The 22,182-nt window shown below is 47.2% G+C and overlaps 2 protein-coding genes across 2 annotated transcripts; one reads left to right on the top strand and one right to left on the bottom strand.

Annotated features, from left to right (window-relative positions):
• Positions 1-13,658: 13,658 nt before the first annotated feature.
• Positions 13,659-15,566, bottom strand: LOC109754875 (uncharacterized). Its single transcript, XM_073499585.1, has one exon. It carries the CDS (start codon positions 15,564-15,566, stop codon positions 13,659-13,661), a length of 1,908 nt encoding a protein of 635 aa, XP_073355686.1.
• Positions 15,567-19,641: 4,075 nt separating this feature from the next.
• On the top strand, positions 19,642-21,779 carry LOC109754874 (putative disease resistance RPP13-like protein 2). The gene is made up of 2 exons (XM_020313763.2): positions 19,642-20,814; positions 20,905-21,779. The coding sequence occupies exons 1-2, from the start codon at positions 19,642-19,644 to the stop codon at positions 21,670-21,672; spliced, it is 1,941 nt and encodes a 646-aa protein (XP_020169352.2). The 3' UTR covers positions 21,673-21,779.
• Positions 21,780-22,182: the final 403 nt, after the last annotated feature.

Genomic DNA, 22,182 nt, shown 5'->3' with positions numbered 1-22,182 from the left:
CTCTGCATTAAAGCTCGCTACTGCTAGCCATGTATAGCAGTAGCGTGGGATGACAGGCGCTACTGCTACACGTTAGCTGTAGCGCCTTATCAGTAGCGTGTCGTCCCGCGCTACTGCTAGGGTTTTCCCTAGTAGTGTCACCGTATTCAGGGGGCACATAGTTGTCATCATCCTCTTCTTCTTCGTCGTCTTCCATCATAACCCCTATTTCTCCGTGCTTGGTCCAAACATTATAGTGTGGCATGAAACCCTTATAAAGCAGCTGGGTGTGAATGGTTTTCGAGTCAGAGTAAGACTTCGTATTCCCACATATAGGGATGGACAACACATATAACCATTCTGCTTGTTTGCCTTAGCCACTTCGAGAAAATTATGCACGCCCTTAATGTACTCGGAGGTGTGTCTGTCACCGTACATCCATTGTCGGTTCATCTGCGTGCATTATATATAATTAAGTGTGTCAAAAACCATTACAGAACATCATGAATAGATAATTAAGTGATCAAATTAATAGAAGTTCATCATGACATTAAAACCAGAGTACATACATAGTTCTCATCTAACAACATATAGCTCTCGAGAGCATCTAATTGATTAAACCATATATTGAAACTATGTAAAATATTTCAATACGAAAACAAATGCGATCATAATCGCAACCAAGGTAACAATTGATCCAACGGCATAATACCAAGCCTCGGTATGAATGGCATATTTTCTAATCTTTCTAATCTTCAAGCGCATTGCATCCATCTTGATCTTGTGATCATCGACGACATCCGCAACATGCAACTCCAATATCATCTTCTCCTCCTCAATTTTTTTATTTTTTCCTTCAAGAAATTGTTTTCTTCTTCAACTATATTTAACCTCTCGACAATAGGGTCGGTTGGAAATTCCGGTTCACATACCTCCTAGATAAATAAAATATATGTCACGTTGGTCGGCATAATTGTCATAAACCATAAATGAACCAAATAGTTATAAAGATAATATATACCACATCTGAATCATAGACAGGACGAGGGCCAACGGGGGCGGGTACCAAAACAATCACACTATATAATAAGAAGGAATAATAAAAGTAAGAAAATTATACAAGTATCTATCTAAACATACAAGTAAGAATGTTTTCCTTTCAGAAAGAAGATATGAACAAGAGGCTCACCACGGTGGTGCCAGCGACAAGATCGGCGTGTGCGATCGACGGCGGTGAAGACGGGGACGGGACGTGACGGACCGTTAAACCTAGACAAATATTGAGGAAAATGGAGCTTGGAGGTCGAGCTTGGAGAGGAGAAAGCTTAAGTACTGTGGCTCGGGCATTCCATCGAACACCTCGTTTGCATAGGAGGTGAGCTAGAGCACCACAAAGCCCTCTCCCCTCGCCATCCAGAAAAACAGAGCAGTGTGCTATGCTCTTACGCGAGGGGGTATATATAGGCACATCATTGGTCCCGGTTCATGTCTTGAACCGGTACTAAAGACCAGCCTTTGGTCCCGGTTCAAGCCACCAACCAGGACCAATGGTGGTGGGCCAGGAGTGAGGCCCATTGGTCCCGGTTCGTCCCACCAACGGGACCAAAGGGGCCAGACGAACCGGGACCAATGCCCCCATGAGACCCGGCAGGCCCCCTGGCCTCACAAACCGGAACCAATGGGCCCATGGGTCTCGGTTCGTGACTAAACCGAGACTAATGGGCTTATCTGGCCTGAACGAAAGCCCTGTTTTCTACTAGTGGGAGTAGCAAAGGTAGGATCATTCACATACAAGTCTTTTATGTGCTCAAAGCCAATAACATTCAATTCAAGTTTAGTGACAAGCGTGCATATGCGGGAAAGGGCATCCGCCACTACGTTTTCCTTACCCTTCATGTACTTGATGACATAAGGAAAAGACTATAAATTCACTCCATTTTGCATGACGCTTGTTCAACTTAGTTTGTCCTTTTAAGTACTTAAGCATTTCATGATCGGTATGAATGATAAATTCATGAGGGCGAAGATAATGTTCCCATTCACGCAAAACTCGCACTAAAGCATATAGCTCTTTGTCATAGATGGGATAATTGACTTGCGCGCCGGAAAGTTTCTCACTAAAGTATGCTATGGGGCGCTTCTCTTGCGTTAACACGCCTCCTATGCCATTACCGCTAGCATCACAATGAATCTCAAAAGGTTTGTCAAAGTTGGGTAATGCAAGCACAGGAGCATGAGTAAGCAAATTGTTAAGCTCATTAAATGTGGTATCTTGGGATGGTCCCCAAACAAATGACGCATTCTTCTTACTCAAAGCATGCAAAGGTGAAGCAATGGTGCTAAAATCCTTCACAAAGCGATGATAGAAACCGGCTAAACCAAGAAAACTACGCACTTGTTGCAAGTTGGTTGGTTGGGGCCAAGTTTTAATAGCATTGATCTTAGATTCATCTACATGAACACCCTTAGAAGACACAACAAAACCAAAGAAAACAAGCTTATCAACACCAAAAAGGCATTTTTCCACATTAGCATAAAGGCGCTCTTTCCTAAGGGTTTGCAACACGGTTCTAAGATGGGTGACATGCTCTTTGAGGGATTTGCTAAAGACAAGAATATCATCAAAATAGACCACAACAAATACACCAATATAGGGACGAAGAACAAAGTGCATGACTCGCATGAAAGTGCCGGGTGCTTCGGATAAACCCATTGGCATAACTAGCCATTCATATAAGCCAAATTTGGTCTTAAAGGCGGTTTTCCATTCATCACCTTCTTGGATGCGCATTTGATAGTAGCCACTCTTAAGATCAATCTTAGAGAAAATGGCGGCTCCGCTAAGCTCATCAAGCATATCATCTAAGCGTGGAATAGGATAGCGATATCTAACGGTGATAACATTGATGGGACGGCAATCAGAAACCATTCTATAAGTACCGTCTTTCTTTGGAACAAGTATAACCGGAATGGCACAAGGGCTCAAGCTTTCACGTACTTGACCGTTGTCGATTAGTTGTTGTACTTGCCATTGGATCTCCTTAGTTTCCTCGCGGTTTACGCGGTAGGGAGCCTTGTTAGGTAGAGGTGCTCCGGGGATGAGGTCGATTCGGTGCTCAATGCCTCGTAGTGGAGGTAGACCCGGAGGTAGCTCATCGGGGAAATCATCTTGGAATTCCTGCAAAAGAGAAGACAACACTAAAGGTAGATCGTGAGAGGTGTTAGTTTTTGGTGCCTCATCTTTGCACACAAGGACAAAGTGCATAACATTAGATGGCTTCTCACACACTTCTCTCATCTCACTTTTGGTGGCAAATAGGACTAAGTTTTTCTTATCGGTCTTCGTGGAGGCACTCGATTTTGGCTTGTGGCGCTCACTCTCTTTTTGGTGGTTCACTCTCTCACTCTTTTCTCCATGATGGGTGGCTTGCTTTTCGGCGATCACTTGACTTGGAGACATAGGTCGTAGCACATACTCCTTCCCTTTCATCTTGATGCTATAGTGATTGGTACGCCCGTTGTGGATGACGCCGCGGTCAAATTGCCATGGTCGACCAAGAAGAAGGTGGCAAACGGACATCGGGACGACATCACACTCCAAAGTGTCTTCATATGCTCCAATTTTGAAGGAGACTTTGACCGTATGCTCAACTTGTATAGTGCCGGAATCACTTAGCCATTGGACCTTGTAGGGGTGCGGGTGCTTCATCTTGACCAATTGGAGCTTGGAGCATAGTTCTTCACTTGCCAATTTGTTACAACTACCTCCATCGATGATGACCTTGACGGACCTTCCATTGATGTCGGCCTTTGTGTGGAAGATGTGGCATCTTTGGTCTCCGTCTTGTTGATGTTAAGAGTCAAGACTTTGGAGACAACGAGAGCGGGGCTCGGATCCTCATCACAAAAGACTTGATCATCTTCGTCTTCATTCACGCGCCGGTGCATGGCCACTTTCTCAAGGGCTTCCATTTCCTCTTCACTCATGGAGTCATAGGTTCCATCGTTGTTGAGGATCATGGTGCGCTTGTCGGTGCACTCAAAGGATTTGTGGCCTCGGCCGCCGCAAGTGAAACACTTGAAGGAGCTTGTCTTGACGGTCTCATCAGTTGGAGTAGATGACGAAGCTCGCATCTTGAAGTTGCTTGTAGTAGGAGGACGACTTGAGGTTGTCGAAACTTTCTTGTAACCTGACTTGTCGCCGTTGGTTGTAGATGGCTTGGTTGAGGTAGAAGGTTGAGGAGTCGTTGAAGCTTGGTTGTTGGAGAAGCCGTAGCTCTTGGACGAGTACTTGGCATACTTGAAGTCATCTTGCACTTGACGTTCCGCTTTGGTAGCTTGATGCACGAGCTCAATGAGGTTGGAGTAGGGTTGGAAGTCGGCAATCTTCTTGATGGGATGATTGAGGTCATTCAAGAAACGCGCCATAGTTTGCTCATCATTTTCCGTGACATTGGCTCTTATCATGGCTATCTCCATTTCCTTGTAGTATTCTTCAACACTCTTTGTTCCTTGCTTGAGTAGTTGGAGCTTCTTGAAGAGATCTCGGTTGTAGTAGGTGGGCACAAAGCGTGCTCGCATGACATCTTTCATTTGAGCCCAAGTGGTGATTGGTGGTTCACCTCTTGCTTCTCGGCGCTCAAGGACTTGTTCCCACCATATGAGCACATAGTCTTGGAACTCAAGTGATGCCATAGCGATCTTCTTCTCTTCCTCATAGTTGTGAAAACAAAAGATTTTGTCGACCTTCAATGCCCATGATAGGTACTCTTCGAGATCATTGCTTCCATTGAACTTGGGCATGGTGAACTTTAGCTTGCCGTATCGTTGCTCTTCATTGTGTTGGGTCGAGGGTGATGATGACGCCCTTGACGTGGAAGATTATCAACCTCATGCTGCTCTTGGCGTGGCGGATTTCCATAGTCATCTTGCTCTTGTTGAACTTGAGGTTGTGGAGGAGCTTGTCGAGCTTGAGGAGGAGCTTGAGGAGCTTGACGATGAACTCTTGGTTGGTAGTTTCGCTCTTGGATTTCTTCGCAAAGTGCTTCCTCTTGATTGCGCCAATCGCGGTTGCGTTTGGTAATGGCTCGACTTGATTCTTGAAGGGCACATTGCGCCTCAAGAGCTTGTGCTTCACGTTGTCGTTGTTCTTGACGTTTGGCCTTGGCGTCTTGTTCGTCTTGATGTTGTCGTGCTCGCTCTTCCTCTTGGAGACGTTGACGTTGCCTTTCTTGTGCTTGTGCGAGAGGGACTTGGTTTTGTCGATGACGATGTGCTTGCTCGTCGAAATGCTCTTGTGGATGATTGTCGTGTAGAGGATTGTGAGATGCTTGACGATCTTGACGCGCGGCTCGACGTAGAGTGTTCGATGTCGGTGTACTTGAGCCGGAGAAGGTGTCGTTGGTGTGTCAACTCGAGCGGCTCCTTCTTGAGGATGAAGAAGTGGAAGAATGGCGGTTCACCAACAAGGCACGAATCTTGTCCATTCTTGTGTCGTTCTCTTGTTTGTGAGCGTCGAGCTTGTTGTCGAAGTAGTCTCTTGTTCGTTGTTCGGAGAGTCGCAAGTCGGTGGCGAGATTGTCGATGCGGTCGTCCATTGCTTGTTGCTCTTGATGCAACACTCGTTGTGCACCGAAGAGGTGGCTCTTGGTGACATAGGATGACATGTCGTCGTCTTGCTCGATGAAGAGTGGGTTGGTAGAAGAACTTGGCCTATCCATCATTGCAAGCAAATATGTGAGTGGGAGAAGGAGAAGAACATATACCAAATGTACCTTGACCGATGTTAAAGGCGGATCAATGATCACTCAAATGTGGACAAGGAAATAGCACAATTGGTACCAATTCTTGTCGGTTCTCACACCTACACAAGTAAAAGCTTATGGTGGAAGCTCGGTTAGGATGGTGGCACAAAATTTGATGCAATTGTTAGTGAGCTTCAATAATGTTGGAAAAGATTCACAAATTTGCAAATGCAACAAGTAGACAAATAGCAAGATGTGGTACACGAAAACACACACGCAAATGGATAAGTGGGGTCGTGCAACCAAGGGATGAGCCAAAATGTGGAGACCATGAAAATGCTCTTATTGCAGAACACTAGAGAGACGCTAGCACGATTGCACAATAGGTGGATACGGAACTTGTGCACAACCTACTAGGCAAAAATGCAACGACTTCTATCCCAAGTATGCTATATGTCTGGTATTCCGATGGTATGATCCAAGATGATCGGATATGACAATCTTAATGTAGTATGATGCTATGGTTCTTGCTTATAAGCTCTGTGCTTATCTTTCCCTCTTTGCTTAAAAGCTTGTTTGGCTCTTTCTCTTTTGAGCTCTTTTCTCATGCAAAACTTCACGAACCAAGATAGCAATTGTGTATGCGATGACAACTTTGTGACACAAAAGATGATACCAATATATGCACCATTATGATATGGTATGTATGCTATGGAGTATGATCACTAATGTGCACAAGTCACGTTGCCGGAAATACTCAAAGGCTAGTCTCGATGGGTAAGCAACGCAAAAGTAAAGCTATGTGGTTATCAATGCAAATGGCATGTAATAGACAAAGATCTCTTTGAGGTTACCGTCCTTGGTGATGATGAGTCCTTTGCGAAGATGAGCGGTGGTGATGTTGATGTCGAACCGAACCTATATAGCCGAAACACAATAGGACACGGGAACCACAACTCAAATTCTCAAACACCAAAACGGGTCAAAATCGTCGTAGGTGGTAGCGGTGAGCGATGGTGGTGCTTGCGGAAAGCGGTGGTGGTATTGGCGTTCACAAAAGGTGGTGGAAGGTGAAAAGGTGGTGGTGGCCGAACTGAAATTTTTTAGTTTCGTCAGGGTTCGGTGGACGTCCGGTGGGGAACGGTCGTCCGGTCGCCGGATGTCCGCTGTTCAGTGGTCGTCCGGTGCCTGGGTGAATTCGGGCACGGGATGAACACTCGGGTTCGTGGAGGAGGAAGGTGGAGAGGTCAAATCCGAGCGATTTTGTGGATGGAAATGGTGTAGAAGATGGGGGAAAGCTAGATCCACACGTGGCAAAACAAATCCGTGGATCAAATCCAACAAAACTTCAACATACCAAAAAATCACAAAAAAAAAATTGGGGCTATTTTTGGTGGGGATTTTTGGATTAGGACGAAAAACAACAAAATCAAGCTAGAAAACAAAGGGTAGGGGCTCCAAAACCGTGATCAACGTGGCTCGTGATACCAAGATGATGTAGGGTAGAACCCTAGAGGCCGATCTTTCACGTTTGGAGGGAATCCTACCAAGAACACGAAGAACACTAGGAGGGAAACAAGGGGAAAACACGAGAAAACTCTCAACCAACAAGAATATAGTCACACATGCGCTAGATCATTGAGACACAAAGTGATACAAGATCCGAAACCAACAAATGACGATATATAGGGTAACCGGTTCTTCTTCGAGAGGAGGTCTTGAGTTCTTCCCGTTAGGGGCCTTGAATTCAAGTGGATCTTCTCCATAGAGGCACGGTCTTTCTCGGAGGAGCAGATCCGGATGGATGAGCGAGGCTCTACCTCACAAATGAGCTATCACAACGCTAACCTTAGCTAGGAGGTGGGAGAGATCTATTTATAGTCGTAGTACAAATGGGGGCCGAAGTGAAGGGGTACATGGGCTTTAGCGCGAGGCTGCGTGCACACAGGCAACGGACGTCCGCTGGGGGCTGGTCGTCCGGTGGCTCACGGGCGTCCGGACGTCCGGTAGTCGTCGGACTTCCGCTGTTTCTGTTCTGTGATGGTGGTGCCGGACGTCCGGTCACTTCGGACTTCCGCTAATTTCCCTTCGGGTGTGTAGTTGCCGGACGTCTGGTGTGGCCGGTCGTCCGCTCGCTGGGCCGTGTCGCCTGGGACTTGAGTTGGTTGGGTCTTCAGGCGTCAGTTGTCCGGTCTGGGTCGGACGTCCGCTGGCTGGAGCGTCAGGCGTCGAACGTCCGGTCGTGGGTGGTCGTCCGCTCGCTGGAGCATCTTCTTTGGCTGGGACTTGGGCAGGCTGGGCATCAGGTGCCGGACGTCCGGTCCCGACCGGTCGTCCGGTGGCTGTAGCTTCAATGGCAGCTCTTCTTCTTGTCTATCGTACTTGGTGTCCTCGACGTCTTGGCCATTGGATGTAGCTGTTCCGTGGCCTCCTTCTAAGTACCTTACCACACATAGTGTTTCCGCTTGAGGTAGTAGCCATGTCTCATGTGTAGAAAGGGGTAGTTCGGAGAGGAGCGTGTTCGCCTTATCTTCGATAGCCTTTGCTCGAGCTCTTGCCATAGGTCCAAGTGGTGTCGTGGAAGATGTAGGTACGTCCATGGGGATGATCGTGGAATGCTCCGCATCATAGAGAAACTCGATAGGAGGCATTGGCCATGCCGTAGGTGGAGGTGCTATCGACCATGGTGGAGCAGCCATCAAGGCGTCCGTATCTAGCAATGGCACAATGGAGGACCATGTCGGCGGCAACATGGGGTGAATCTCATGGCCGAGGCACGTAGAGGAGTCAACGGCGGCTCCGCACAATGAAGTTTATCGTGGAGGAGCTGTGAAGAGGCCATGGTTGACGAGTGTCTTGACGGTCACGCACATGGGAGCTCATAGCTGGGGTGCCACTTGCAGTGATGGAGGCTGCAGATCTGACAATTTCTTGCGGCCTGTTGTGGAGGAAGAGGAAGGAGGGGAATGGTTTAGGAAGGGTTCTCGATCAGAGTTGGAGAAGAAGGGGCAAATGAATGGGCCAATAGCTCATGTGCGACACATTTGAGGTGAATTGGCAAGAGTGTGACGTTGTTCGAGCCAATGGCTGTGGTGCGACAATTTTGAGCAGGTAATTAGCCCACGCACGACATGGCTGTTAAACTGAACTGATGCCATCGTTAGCTATTGGGGGCTGGACACACCACTTATCCACGTAAGCGCTGGACCCATCACTTATCCACGTAAGCATGGGACCCACCACTTGTCTACTCGCAGGACCCACCTCCTCGCAGCTAGAAGAGACGAGCGCTCGTGCCCGTCCGCCCGCCGCCGCCCATTCATCCCCTTTCCCCAATCTTTCTCTTCTCCGGCGACCTAGCGCAAATGTCTACCTCCTCCGCCACACACTCAAAATGGCGACAGTATGGACCAGTGCTGCTCACAAGGTGCCCTGACTGCCCACGCCCAGACCCTCTTAAACGGTTGGTCACTAAGAGGGATGACAATGGCAATCTTGGGCGGGAATTTGTGAAATGCTTGAGCAAACCAATGGCAGGAAGGGATGGCAAGGTTAGATCTCAGTTCTTAGCCCGTACTTTCGCTGTCTTTTGCTCTGGTTTCTCCATATTTTGTTTTTTCTCCTCGAATTTGGGATTTAGGGTTCATGTTGTTCTTTTCAAATCTTGAAGAAATGTTACCATTTCGAGTGGATTGATGAATATGTTGATAGGATTCAGTTTGAGGGCTACGTTGATTCGAGCGTGGCCGCAACGTGGGATCTCAATTTGGGCGGGGTGCCGCCGATTGCTGTGGAGAATACGGGGAGCTCGGGCGGAGGGGCGGGCAGAGTCGTGCCGATGGCGATGTATGTGCGCAATGCTGAACTGCATGCGGAGTCCGAACTGACTGAGGAACTGAAGAAGATCAGGAAACATCTAATGCAGATGATCGATTTGCAGAAGCAAGCAAATATCATGGCAGCGGGGTTCTATTGTTGTATCATTGCTCTGTTTTTGTTTTATTTGTTGTTCATCCGTCATTAGAATGGGCATTTAGGCTTGTCAGGGTAGAGGATGTGATCTGTACGCCATGCCAAGTTATGTATCTGAATTGAAGCAGCAATTTGGAACACAAATTATTCAGTGTTCATGCTGTGTTTCCTCTGTTTTTGATCTTCAGTTAACAGAGTACACACCCAAATTCAGTTTCTAGTAAAAAACAAAATTGGGCTGCCGAATAGATGTTGGGCCGTGACCAGCCCACCCGCGTAGGGGCACCAGCCCACCCGCGTAGGGGCACCAGCCCACCTCTAACTTCGGCAAATAAAATGGGGCCCAATAAAATGTTACTTGTTTTTATTTTGGCCTTTTTCTTGCACTAAATTTTGTGATGGATCATTTTTGATGCACTAAAACTAAATGTTAATTATTTTTATGCATGTCTACGGTTCCATGAACTAAATGAGTTGATGCTTGCATGAAGTGCCCGAAGTAAATTAGTTTGCATTTCCTAGTTGCACCCATGTCCATAGTGGGTTTGCATGGGGCTCCTAGTTGCATGTCCATGGTTTGGCCAATATTTTGAAGATGGTGTGTGTGGTGATTGGGGTGTAGAAACCCGGGCCCGTAGCAACCCATAGCAATACACGAATAATTAGCAAAAACAACCCATAGCAATCCACAAATAATAGCACGAAACACACAATATATATAGTAGCATAACGATTATATAGAAGCATAACGATTGCAACCCATAGTTCCACGATAGCCTTACAACTCCATGATAGCCTTACAACTTAAAGTACTAATAAAACTTAATAATAGTAGCATAACGATTACAACTTAAAAAAACTAATACGATATATCTATAGCAAGCTAGATAGATAGGGGGGCACCAAACACAGGTTCTTCGGGTTCTTCTTCTCCTCCTCCTCCGGGGCCACCTCGCTCCTCCGGGCGCCGCCCTTCACTCCTCCCCGTTGTTGATGGGGTACGGGAGCATGTGCATAACGCCGTTGTTGGGGAAGATGCCGTTGAAGTCGGTGAAGATATTGTAGGTTGTGAAAGCTATGAACTCACAACCAACCCAATACGCTCGCCCGAGGAGATGGAAAGCATCGAAAGGGTTAGTGAACGTGGCGAGGAGCCCAACCACAACGCCGTTGTGGTTGACCTCCTCAAGGTGGTACATCCGAGGAGAGCCGCGGGGGAGGTGGCGGAAGCCGGCCGCAAGGAAGAACTCCGTTAACTCCCTTGCGCTCCTCCACCTCGAGATCGCCCAAACCCTAAGGGTTCTCTCTACATACACTCCGTCCGGGTAGAGCCTTTCCGGCACGGTTGGGGGGAAGCGGTAGGTGGGGCCATTGTACTGCAAGGTGGCGGGGTGGCTCAAGGGCTCGATCGGGTTTGATGGAGAGGAAGGAAGAAGGAGGGCAGAGGAGGCAGAGGATGGGGTGTGGATGAGGAGGGAGAGGAAGGCGATAGTGCCCGGCTTAAATAGCCCAAGTGCGACGTGGTTTCACCCTGTAGAATTAATGGGCGGGCGGCGTTTGGTGGCGTCCCATGAAAGTGTGTACACGAGCATGGGAAACGGGCTGCGATCCTTCTGTGCCACCGGTCGCGGGTCAAGGGGGACGGGCTCACGCACGCGTCTGTGCCGTCGTGGGTCAAGGGGACACGCCTGCCCCGGGTTCTCTGCGTGTGCCGCCCGTGCATTCATGCCGTAGGCCATTAATTTGCACACCTTGCTAGGGCCTGGCTAGAGGGCAACGTTCGGTCGATGGGAGACGTGACAATAATGGACGGCTTCATTTGCCCATCTTGTAATGGGCAGCACGCCGTTTGAACTGCATCGATACCCACATCGGTACCCCATGCCAGTATTGCGTCCTCAAAGAGGAGCACGCCATGTACAGCACGGCATGCAGCGTTGGCTTTTTGGTTGTCTTCATCGGGCTGCTGCTTTGTGGCCGGGTGCATGCTTTGATGCGACGATGCATCGGTTCTAATGGTAGGCATGCGACAGCTTACTGTGTCGATAGGGGTGGCGGAGCAGGGCTACGTCGAGGGCATGCATGCAACGCACGGGCGCAGTTCTGCGGGTGGGCATGCATGCTGCGGGTATGCACGGGCACGCATGCAACGATGGAAAGGGCACTGCGTAGGCTTGGTCCATGCACCGCGTCAACTCTTGCCGTTGGATTCAAATGAACGGTCCTGAGGCCCCAACGAGAGAGGCTGATCCAAACCCCACCGATTCAACCAATCAGCGCGTCTCATGCGGATCGATGCACACTGATTCAACCAATCAGCGCGTCATGCGGATCGATGCACACTGTAGCTAACCCTAGCGGATCTCAACCGTCCACGCACAACGATCGACGACCCGGTAGTGTGCGGGGTTTTGAGGGGTTTTGAGAGGGGTTTTGAGGGGTTTTGACTGATTCGGGTTGAGCATAACTAATTCAAAAAAAATCACAAAAATATATAACTTGCGCACATAGTCTTATTATGTCGTATAGTAACGAGAAAAAATATAAATATGGTTTACATACATTTTTACGAAAAATCCTTCACAAAATTGTCATTCCTCGAACAATGTAGTATGGAGTTCAAGGGAGAGAGTAGTGGGCACCCGAGAGTAGGTGGGGTTTTGAAAATGAAAAGTGTGAAAACCTCACCAAAACTTCATTTTGGATTGACTAAGAAAGATCTTAACTTAGTTTTCTCATTTTCATGTTTTAAACTTGTTTTATATATAAATTTCTATTAAACCTTGTTTAAAAAAAGAAAATAAGAGAAAATTAATTCAATAAATATTGAGACTTTAGATTTACACTATATAGGTAGAGTAGATGTGTAGAAAAATTATTTGGCTGGTTTAGACAAGGTGCCAAAAAAACTTGCTTAAATATGAGGCCGTTTACCCTACCTTTGGAGGTCATTTGAGACACACTTTTCATGACTATGAGTTCAACTTACCAAAAGGGCTCGGAATGATCAGCAAGCAAACATATTTCAGTTGAGGTACTTTAGATAGCATTAAAACATCAATACCCCATCCCTAATTCAAATTTGAGCCCAAATTTGAATTTGAATTTGAATTTTATTTGGCTGGTTTAGACAAGGTACCAACAAACAAGTTAGAAATACGGGGATACATAGTGACTACCAGTACGCACCAAGTTACAAATATTATTACATGCCCCAAATTTTCAAACTGTTCTCTGTTCTACCTCTTCCTACCATGTCGCGTGCCCTTCTTCACCTTAGCACTTCTTGGTTTTGGTTCTACTACACACACAAGTTCACTGATCATCTTGGTTTTCTCCACTGGTCTTTTCAACACCTCGCCAACACCCTCGTGATCAGTGTCTTCAGTCTCAATGTTGACAGCAGTTTCAGTTTCTTCGGTGTGTACCTCAACATGGGTTTCTTCAGTCTGAACCTCGACACGCTCAGGTTCAGTTTCAACCTCGAGAGCAGTTTCTTCAGTCTGAATGTTGACTGCAGCAGGATTTTCTTCAGTCTGCTCAGGCTCAGGCACACTTCTCTTCTTTCTACCGCCATTGACTCTTGCTTTTTTTGTTGGCCAACACTGTTCAACAACAAGGGGCTGACTTGCTCGCTTCCTCCTGGCCATTGGGAATATGTTATAGATATAGTAATTGGAAAAAAGCACCAAATCAAAACACAAACAAATAAACAAGAACATACTTTGGCTTATCAGGAGTGTAACGGCATTTGTCAGATCCCACTCTGTGCCCAAGTTCCTGACACAACTTGCATCTGTTTTTGTTACCTTTTTGGGCCCTTTTTGGCTTTCCATCTTTCTTTCCCTTCTTACTACTCCCACCTTTCTCAAACCATGCCTTGAATCTACTCTGTTTAGGCCTGCCAGCCTTTCTTTTCGTCAAGGGAGGACACATGGAAAATTCAATGTCCACTTCAGGCCACTAAGACTGATCTGTAAGTGCTGGAATTGGAGTAGCATATGCAGCTTTGAATCTTGCTACCGAATAATATTCATGCAAATATGGGTGCATGTTTATCTTCGGTTGGGATGCTAAGAAGAGAATGGCATGCTCACATGGTTTACCAGTGTGTTGCCACTCGAGGCAAGTGCAATCATGCAATTCAGTGTTAACAATATGTCTCCTTCCAGTTTTGTTATCTCTAACTTCAGCACCCCAAGGTGAAGATTTTTCAACAAACAAATGTGAAAGACATCTGCTCCTATTGACCACCTGCTGTACCATTGCTGGAAGCTTATCACCTTGCAGACAATCACCTATCCTTCTTCTCAATTCCCACAACCGCATGAGCATGATCCTGATTTGGTCAACCATGTCATGCACAGGCAAATCTTTTAACTCCTTCACCTTGTTGTTGAAACTCTCTGCCAAATTGTTGTTGATGTGGTCACACTTGATGGCAGTGTTGAATGATGACTTGTACCATAACAAAGAATGGTAGGTGTTCAGCCATGGACCAAACTCATCACATGCTGCCATTATCTTATCAAGATGATATTTGTGTGTCTGTCTAGTGTAAGATCTTGCTCCTGGCCGCATGCGCCCAAATTCTTCTCCTCTAAATTTTTTGATCAAATTCATCCACAAATGACCGAAGCACTCCCTCTGCTCAGCATGTGGGAAAACATTTTTCACTGAATTTTCAAGCCCCTTACATGCATCTGTGTGTATAGCCAAAGGTGACACTGGCCCTAGGCATCTTTTCAACTGGATCATGAACCATGTCCATGAAGCCTCTGTTTCTGACTGAAACAAGCCAACAGCAATAGGAAACATCCAGTTGTGTCCATCTAGAGCATTGCATGCTGCCAACTGACCATTCCACTTGCCTGTCAAAAATGATGAGTCTATGCTCAAATATGGACGGCACCCTGTTTTGAACCCATCGATGCAAGGCTTCAAAGCCATAAAAAACTTGGAGAACTTGACTTCACCTTCGGCTGATACCTCTGTATCTATCTCCACAACACTGCCAGGTGACCTCTTTTCCACCTCTGCTTTGAAGTTGTAAAGCATCCTAAATGTATTTGCCCAATCACCATATAAATTTTTCATTGCCCTTTGTTTTGCCTTCCACACTGTGGTATATTTCAGTTTAATGGGGTACATCTTTTCCAAGTCTACTTTGAGTTTCTTGGCAGTAGTGTTTGGTGTTTTGGCTAAAATTGGGGTGATCTTTTCTGCAACCCAAAGTTGTGATGTCATGGTTGATACTCTCTGTGAACTTGTAATACAAGTATGTTGATTGGGGATTTGGTTAACCCTGACAGTACTTCCATCAGGTTGCAGTCTAGCAGATATGTACCACTTGCAAGGCTTCACACTACCATCAAATCCTCCACACCTCGCATAAAACTTCTTTCTATCAGTCCAAACAGTCTTGGCATCAAACTCATGTTTCACTGCATTAGTCTTGAAACACATCCTAAACTCCTTCATGCTTGGGAACAACTTGCCTACTTCAATGACAGGGTTTTCTTTGTCATACACATGCACCAGCTCATCATCATGTGCATCATCTACTTCATCTGCAGCTTGTCCCATCAACTGTCCATCTACTTCTTCATCAGCATTAGCAGGCAAACTAGATTCGCCCCTCTCCTGCTTATCTCTGTCATCGACTGGAATGCCAAAAAGTTTGGCCATCTCAATGTCAGGCATTGGTGCAATGACCAAATCAGTAGGCTCATCTAATTCAACTACATTCCAATCAATAGTTGCTGCAGTTTCAGTTTCAGTTCCAGTCACCTGTCCCTCTTCGGCTATTACTGTAAGTTCAGTACACAAGGGATTCAATGGCCTCTGTGTAGCCCAATCATCATCTACCATCTGCGCAGCCAATTGTGATGGCACATATCCAACCTTCGAAAAAATGTTCAGATCAACGAGCTCAGCAAAAAAATTAGCCCGTTTGCTTGTCCAGCCGTTTTGCTGATCGATTTCTTCAATAATCTGTTCACCATCTTCTATTCTCACATACTCTCCTTTCCAATCATCAAACTGCAACAGTGATACTTCTTGCTCTGGACCCCAAACAATATTCTCCCCAATTTTTTCCACCTATTTCTTCACTGCCGGCTCTCCCATGTTCTGTAGAACTTGTGGATCAATCTCTGTAAACTCAACCTCCCATTTAACTATTGTGTCTCTCTCAATGTTCGATATGCTACCATCAACTAATTTTGCCTTTGATGGAAAGAAATTGACTGTCAATTCGAAGGTCCGAGCGGTAGCATCCCCTCTGTCAGTGGAGGACAGTGTGAGCCCGTGAGAAAGAGCAGACGAGGCCACCCCCTAATTGCATGCAAAATTGTATCGGAGAGAGGCGCATTACCTATTCGAAGTTGAATCCGGCGGCTCCATCTCAGTATGCCCACGGGCTCCCCTCACAACCTATCGATTCCACAAGTGAAAACAGAGGAAACGAGCTGAGATCTACGGGCCCGAGAGAGGAATGGGAGGGCGACTAGGGTTTGAATTCACTCACCATTTTCTGAGGACGAAGGCTCCGCCGCCGTTGAGAACGAGGGCTCCGCCGCCGCCACCGAGAACGCAAGATCCGCCGCCACCGGAGAAGAAGGGGGGCAGAGTGGCGGGCCCGGCACGGTCGGGCGGCAGGGCACGGTCAGCTGTTTTGAGGAACAATTAAGCTGGACCCACATGTCCTAACATAAACGGGCGGGCTTGGTTGACAACCAACTTAACCACATTTAACACCCCATGTGGCCTGGGCTATTTACCTGCTCAAATGTGTCGCACCGCAGCCATTCGCTCGAACAACGTCGCACTCTTGCCAATTCATCTCAAAAACGTCGCACAAGAGCTATTGGCCCCAAATGAATGGATAAGTGTACGGAACCACTAGAGGAGTTGGTCGTTTAAGGGAGCGTTCGGCATCCCTCCGCTCTGCAACTCCCGTGCGGAGCGGAGCGGCGTGTAGCTATGATTTAAGGAGCGGTTGGAACCACGCTCCGTGCGCTCTGCTGCCCTGGAGGGTTGCCGAACAGGGCCTAAGTATTGTGAGGGGGGAGGGACAGGCTATCGCCATCGTTTCTGGCCAAAACTGATAGCTATAACTAGCATCACCATGGGGCTCAACAGAGACTCAATGGCTAAACTATCGGTCACCTTCGGTTATGGAAAGCAACCGATGGCGATTGGCCATCGTTGCCATTGGCTATTGGCTGGACCTGATGGTGATGCCTGCTAGTATATAATACTGCATCGCAACCGGTCAAAATACATGGTCATTGGGCGTGTCACTATCGAATCGTCACTGATGTGACAGGATCGTCTCAAATGGACGATCAACCTTTTCAACCATCCGTTCTTCACATGACAACCATAGTTATCCATTCATTCAGATTCACATAAGTAACATCAAATAACCATCCATTCGTTCACATTCACGTATGTGACATCCATATATGACACTAATTCATTAAAATATAAAGAATAGATGACATCCATATATGAGCCAACATAATACATAGAGACTTCAGTTGTTGCCATCCTATGAACCGATATAGATATATATGGAACAACATAATATGTAGACCGTTCAATTGGTTAAGGTGATCTACTAGAAGAATAGTCAGTTCGGCAGAAAAGCCTTGCCTTCCTTTCTAGAAACTTGGTTCTTTGTGACGCCATTTAGCAACTTGTCGTTCAACACGGTACCCTGGTGACGGATCTGAGACTCTTGTTTTCTTTGAGCTGGATCCGAGGACTTTTCTCGGCGGGAGATCTTAAGAGGGAGGCACCTGGGACTTCCCGGTGAGCGGTCTTGGTGGTAGGTGGTGGACTGCGGGGTCCCCTTGCCAGTGGACGGACCTTCGTTGGTGGCCTTGTGCGGATCTGCTTCGACCGCCGCGGTGGGGCGACACAGTGGGTGTCGGTGGGGAGGTTGGTGGGAGGGATTGGCGGCGCCGTCGCTCAGGCTACCCGTCGCCGGCACGAGGTGTGACGGTCGTGGATGCGTCCGCTCCCCCTCCTCCCCATTCCCCATCCGTTTGTGTGCGGCGACAGCTCCGAGTAGTTCAAGGCCGGATGGGGGTTGTGGTTGCATCGGTTTTGGGTGTGCTCTCGGACCAAAGCTGGCCACTTTGGCTGCTCTTGGGGAGGTCCATATGTCGGGCGGCTGCCCGGGTGGCGGGAGGCGTGGCGTTCTTGGGCGGAGCATGCGTCTCAGGTGCGGGCAAGCAGCCATGGCCACGTGGGTGGCTTGGTTGTTGGTGGTTGGCAAAGCTAGGGTGCGCCGGAGGGAGGTGAGCGCCGGGGTATATCACCTGTCAAGCCGTGTTCTGGCCGACGGTGGCGTCGTCGGTGACGTCGTACCCTTACTGAATGCTCCGTCGTGGTGTTCCCTCTCCCTCCGTCTCGCTCCAGGTGAAAACCTGATCTCTGGATCGGGCGATGGCGGCTCTATGGTCGTTACCTTCTGGGAGGCACCGCTCTGGAGTCCTGCCTTTGTCGTTGTCTGTTTCACCTCTATATGGTGGTTTGTCATGATGGAGGTCTCCGTTGGCTCCAAGCGGTCTCCTTTGCATATTCGTAGTTAGCTTGGTGGTCAGTGGAGTGGTGTTTCGGTGCCCGGCACATTTGTATCTTGCCTTGGGTGTGTGTGTTGTGTGCGTTGGTGGCGTGAGTTTGTATCATCTCTCGGATATATTGCGGTTGTGCTTTATAATATAAAGCGGGGGGAAACCTTTTTTCGTCAAGAGGGAGGCACCATCATAGTCAGATAAATACACAAATAGAAGACAAAGGCAAACAAGTTAGAATGAAAGTACAAACATCCTAGTCGGTGAAGGACTCCAGTTCCTATATCTCGTGCCAAGGAAGGTAGTTAGCAGTCGACATTATACAGGTCTTCAGTTCTGCACCATCTCAGTGAGATCTGTAAGGCGGTGGTGGTGCCACGGACGATATCCACACACACGCGTCCATGAGGTGGAGGGGCGGCAACCAATAGGTGGAGAGAAAGAGAAGAAGAGACCACCATGGTATAGGAGTAGCAGGCAAGGGCGGGGAGCGACGACCGGGAGGTGGAGGGGCGACGAGTGGTCGCAGCTACCTCGTTCATATCTAGAGAGGGTGAGACCATGAGAGAGTGAACGATCTATAGCACTGACTATGTTGAGTCAAACATAAAAAACGCACACTCAATAATATGCTTCAGCAATGTGATACCTCACCTCGCACATGGGTCTTTCGGGCCGAGCATGTGCCATCAGCCGCGCTGGGCACGCTAGCCTTTGGGCCCCACCTCTTCTCAAACGCAAACAATTTGGCAGGCGTGTGTGGAAGTTGTTTCAGAAAATGATTTTGGGCTAACCATGTTCGATGAGGGGTCTTGTGAGACCTGCCCGCAGCTCAAAACTAGTAGAATACACACAGAATCCGATATTTATATATTTTGCAGTCCCAAGAAGCCACGACCACCGGTTTGGCTATAAATAGAAGTCCTAGAGCCCTCTTCCAAAACAACATGTGTAAACTACTGCTTCCATTCTTGTATGTAAGGCACAGTTATATTTTGGATCAAACATTGACCATGAATTTGACTAATAAAATGCGTTATATATGTAACAAAAATTATAGCATTGGTAACTTTTTTCGAATAAGAATCTAATAGTATACTTTTTGTATCATAAAACTTATATTTTGCTACTCAAATTCATGGTTAAAGTTTGACCCAAGATAGGAGGGGTCTTGCATAGCCAAACAGAGGGAGTAGTATGGCCATCACAACAAATCAAGCTACCTTTGAGCACAAGATATATTTGTTTATGGGAAAATGTTATAGAAGACGAATATATCAATGTGGCGTACTATATGTAAAATGCTTTGGCCCTACACGTTTTGAAGTTAATCAATCCATTGGTATTAATCACAATACTTAATGAACAGGCGGGATGGTTATGAGGATGCCATAGGTTTGCACAAAGATGTGAAGACAGTTAAGAACATGCTGCTACGTGAAGATCATCCTCAACAAATGTTTATCTCGATACTTGGGGAGAGTGGTGTCGGAAAGAGTACCCTAATAAAGGCAATCTTGCGACATAGGGTGGTGATTAATCAGTTTGAAATTATAGTTGGGCACGACCTGCCGCCAGATATGACTGCAGAAGAGATTCTCCAAGAAATCTACAGTAGAGCATCATCAGAAGGACAATGTCAGCTGGATGAAGGAATTGATATCACTGATAAGCTCCGACACATCCTGGAGAAAAAGAGGTACCTGGTGGTTATCGGTGAAATATCCTCCAAAACCATCCTCAACTGTGTGAGAGCGAGCCTACCAGAGGACAATAATGCCAGTCGTGTTCTGCTCGTGTTGGACAGTGAGAGCGAAGAAGTGGCATGGCATGCTAACTCCATGAACAAAGATGGCATCAACGGAATCCACATGTTGGGACGCTTGGATGAAAAACGAAGTGGAGAGTTGTTCTGTTGGAGGGCTTTCAGGAAAGAAGTGTTTGATGTAAAGGAAGACACGAGCAAGTATGACAACATTGTGCATGATATAACTGGGGGCTACCCTTTAGCTATAGTTCTCCTGGCTGGACTCCTACGATTCAAGGAGAAGCCAGGCCAGTGGGAAGCAGTGTTGCAACAGCTCAGGCATGGACCAGGAACAAGGAAAGAAGCACAAGGCGTTGAGGGCAACAAGATGAGCTCTACAACACAAGATAACCTATCCACAAGAACGACCCTCGAGAGAGTGTTCTGGGAAAGCTTTGAAGACCTTCCCAATGACCTCAAGTCGTGCTTCCTCTACTTGGTCGCCTGCCCCAAGAACACATCAATAGATGTCGATGTGATCGTGAGGATGTGGATGGCCGAGGGATTCATCAAGCCGCAGTCGGGCAAGACTATGGAGGAGCTGGGTTACAACTTCCTCAAGGAACTAGCCTTGAGATGCCTTGTTCACATTGAGAAGATGAACCGCATGGGCAAGATTGAGTTAGTCAGCGTTCACCGTAGCCTCTATCAGTTCCTGTATTCAGAGGCTCGCGAGGCTGGATTCATTGATGTTCATGGCATGCATGACATCTTTGTTCCACCATCGGTGCGCCGACTCTCCATGAGTTTCCAAGGATGACACACGACATTCACCAACAAATTCAGTAAGCTGCGTTCCTTCCTATGCTGGGTCAAGGAGAAAGACCCAAGCAATGACAGCCAAAGCAGGAACCACAAGGGTCAGAATGATCTCAAGTTTTTGCGTGGGTCCAAGTTCCTTCGTGTAATCTCTGTACGTGGATTGAGGATTAAGGAATTGCCCAGTGAGATTGGCGACATGGTTCACTTGCGGTACCTAGCTGTTACTGAGTGCGAGGACCTCAAGGAGCTCCTCTTCAGCATTAAGGGTCTGCTCAACCTGCAGACACTAGACATGAGAGTAACTCAAGTCGAGGAGATACACCCATCCTTCTGGAAGATAAAGACGCTGCGGCATGTGCTTGCAGACAAGCTCACACTTCCAGCGTCCATCAAGGAAGAACTGGACGAGCTGCAGACGCTATGGGGTGTAAAACCAGCCCTAGAAGGAGAATGGGATCAAGGGAGTTGCCCACTGCACAAGATGACCAAACTCCGGACATTGTATCTGCACGGATTCAATCAATTTAAACACGGGGCTGCACTTGAGAGTGCTCTTGGGAAGATGAGTCTCCTTGAAAACTTGTGGCTTGACGGTGATGAGATCCCTTTGTGTGTTTTCACCGCACAGAGCCTTCGATACCTTCAGACAGTATGGCTCGGTGGCACAATCAAATGGCCTGAGGCTGGATACGATGTTCGCAAGGTCCGGCCAAACCTTGTAAGGCTCACAGTCACAGTGGTCATGGATAGCAGTGAGGAGGTGCCCCAGCACATCAAGGACGAACTGCACGGGATACTAGTAGTAAAGGTAAACGATCTATAGAGCCGGACTCTGCCTTCTCATACGTATTATCTACTACAAACCTTCGTTGGCAGTTCACTCAATAGGGTGCCTTACAAACAAGAAGAAAGCGATGCGGCAAAGTTGAATGGCAGATATGCAGCATAGCATGAAGGAAACTACCTCCTGCCTTTGGGTTGGTTGTCACTCATGTCTCTAAATATCTTTACTGTATGAAACAATTAATATATTATTGTATATATAGTGCTGTTATGTATTATTTGTTTCGAACCTCTATTTACTCATGTCCTGTTGGTGCTGTTGCAATCGTGAGCTGTCCTGTCAAATAAAACAAAAACGATAATGTATTTGTAATTCAGACACTAGGGTGATTTTTTTTTTTTTTGAAAAGGAGGATGACTCCCAGCCTTTGCATCTGGGCGATGCATGCAACAATTTTATTAATTATTCACAAAGACGTTACAAAGTAATACAACACTAAGTCTGAAGCCACCATCCTGGCAACATCTATCGCTACTCCTATGTATTTGA

This window comes from Aegilops tauschii, chromosome 5 (assembly GCF_002575655.3).
Source record: "Aegilops tauschii subsp. strangulata cultivar AL8/78 chromosome 5, Aet v6.0, whole genome shotgun sequence".
In the NCBI taxonomy this organism is placed as follows: domain Eukaryota; kingdom Viridiplantae; phylum Streptophyta; class Magnoliopsida; order Poales; family Poaceae; genus Aegilops; species Aegilops tauschii.
The sequence above is the reverse complement of the archived record's forward strand: the minus strand, read 5'-3'. Positions and strand labels throughout refer to the sequence as shown.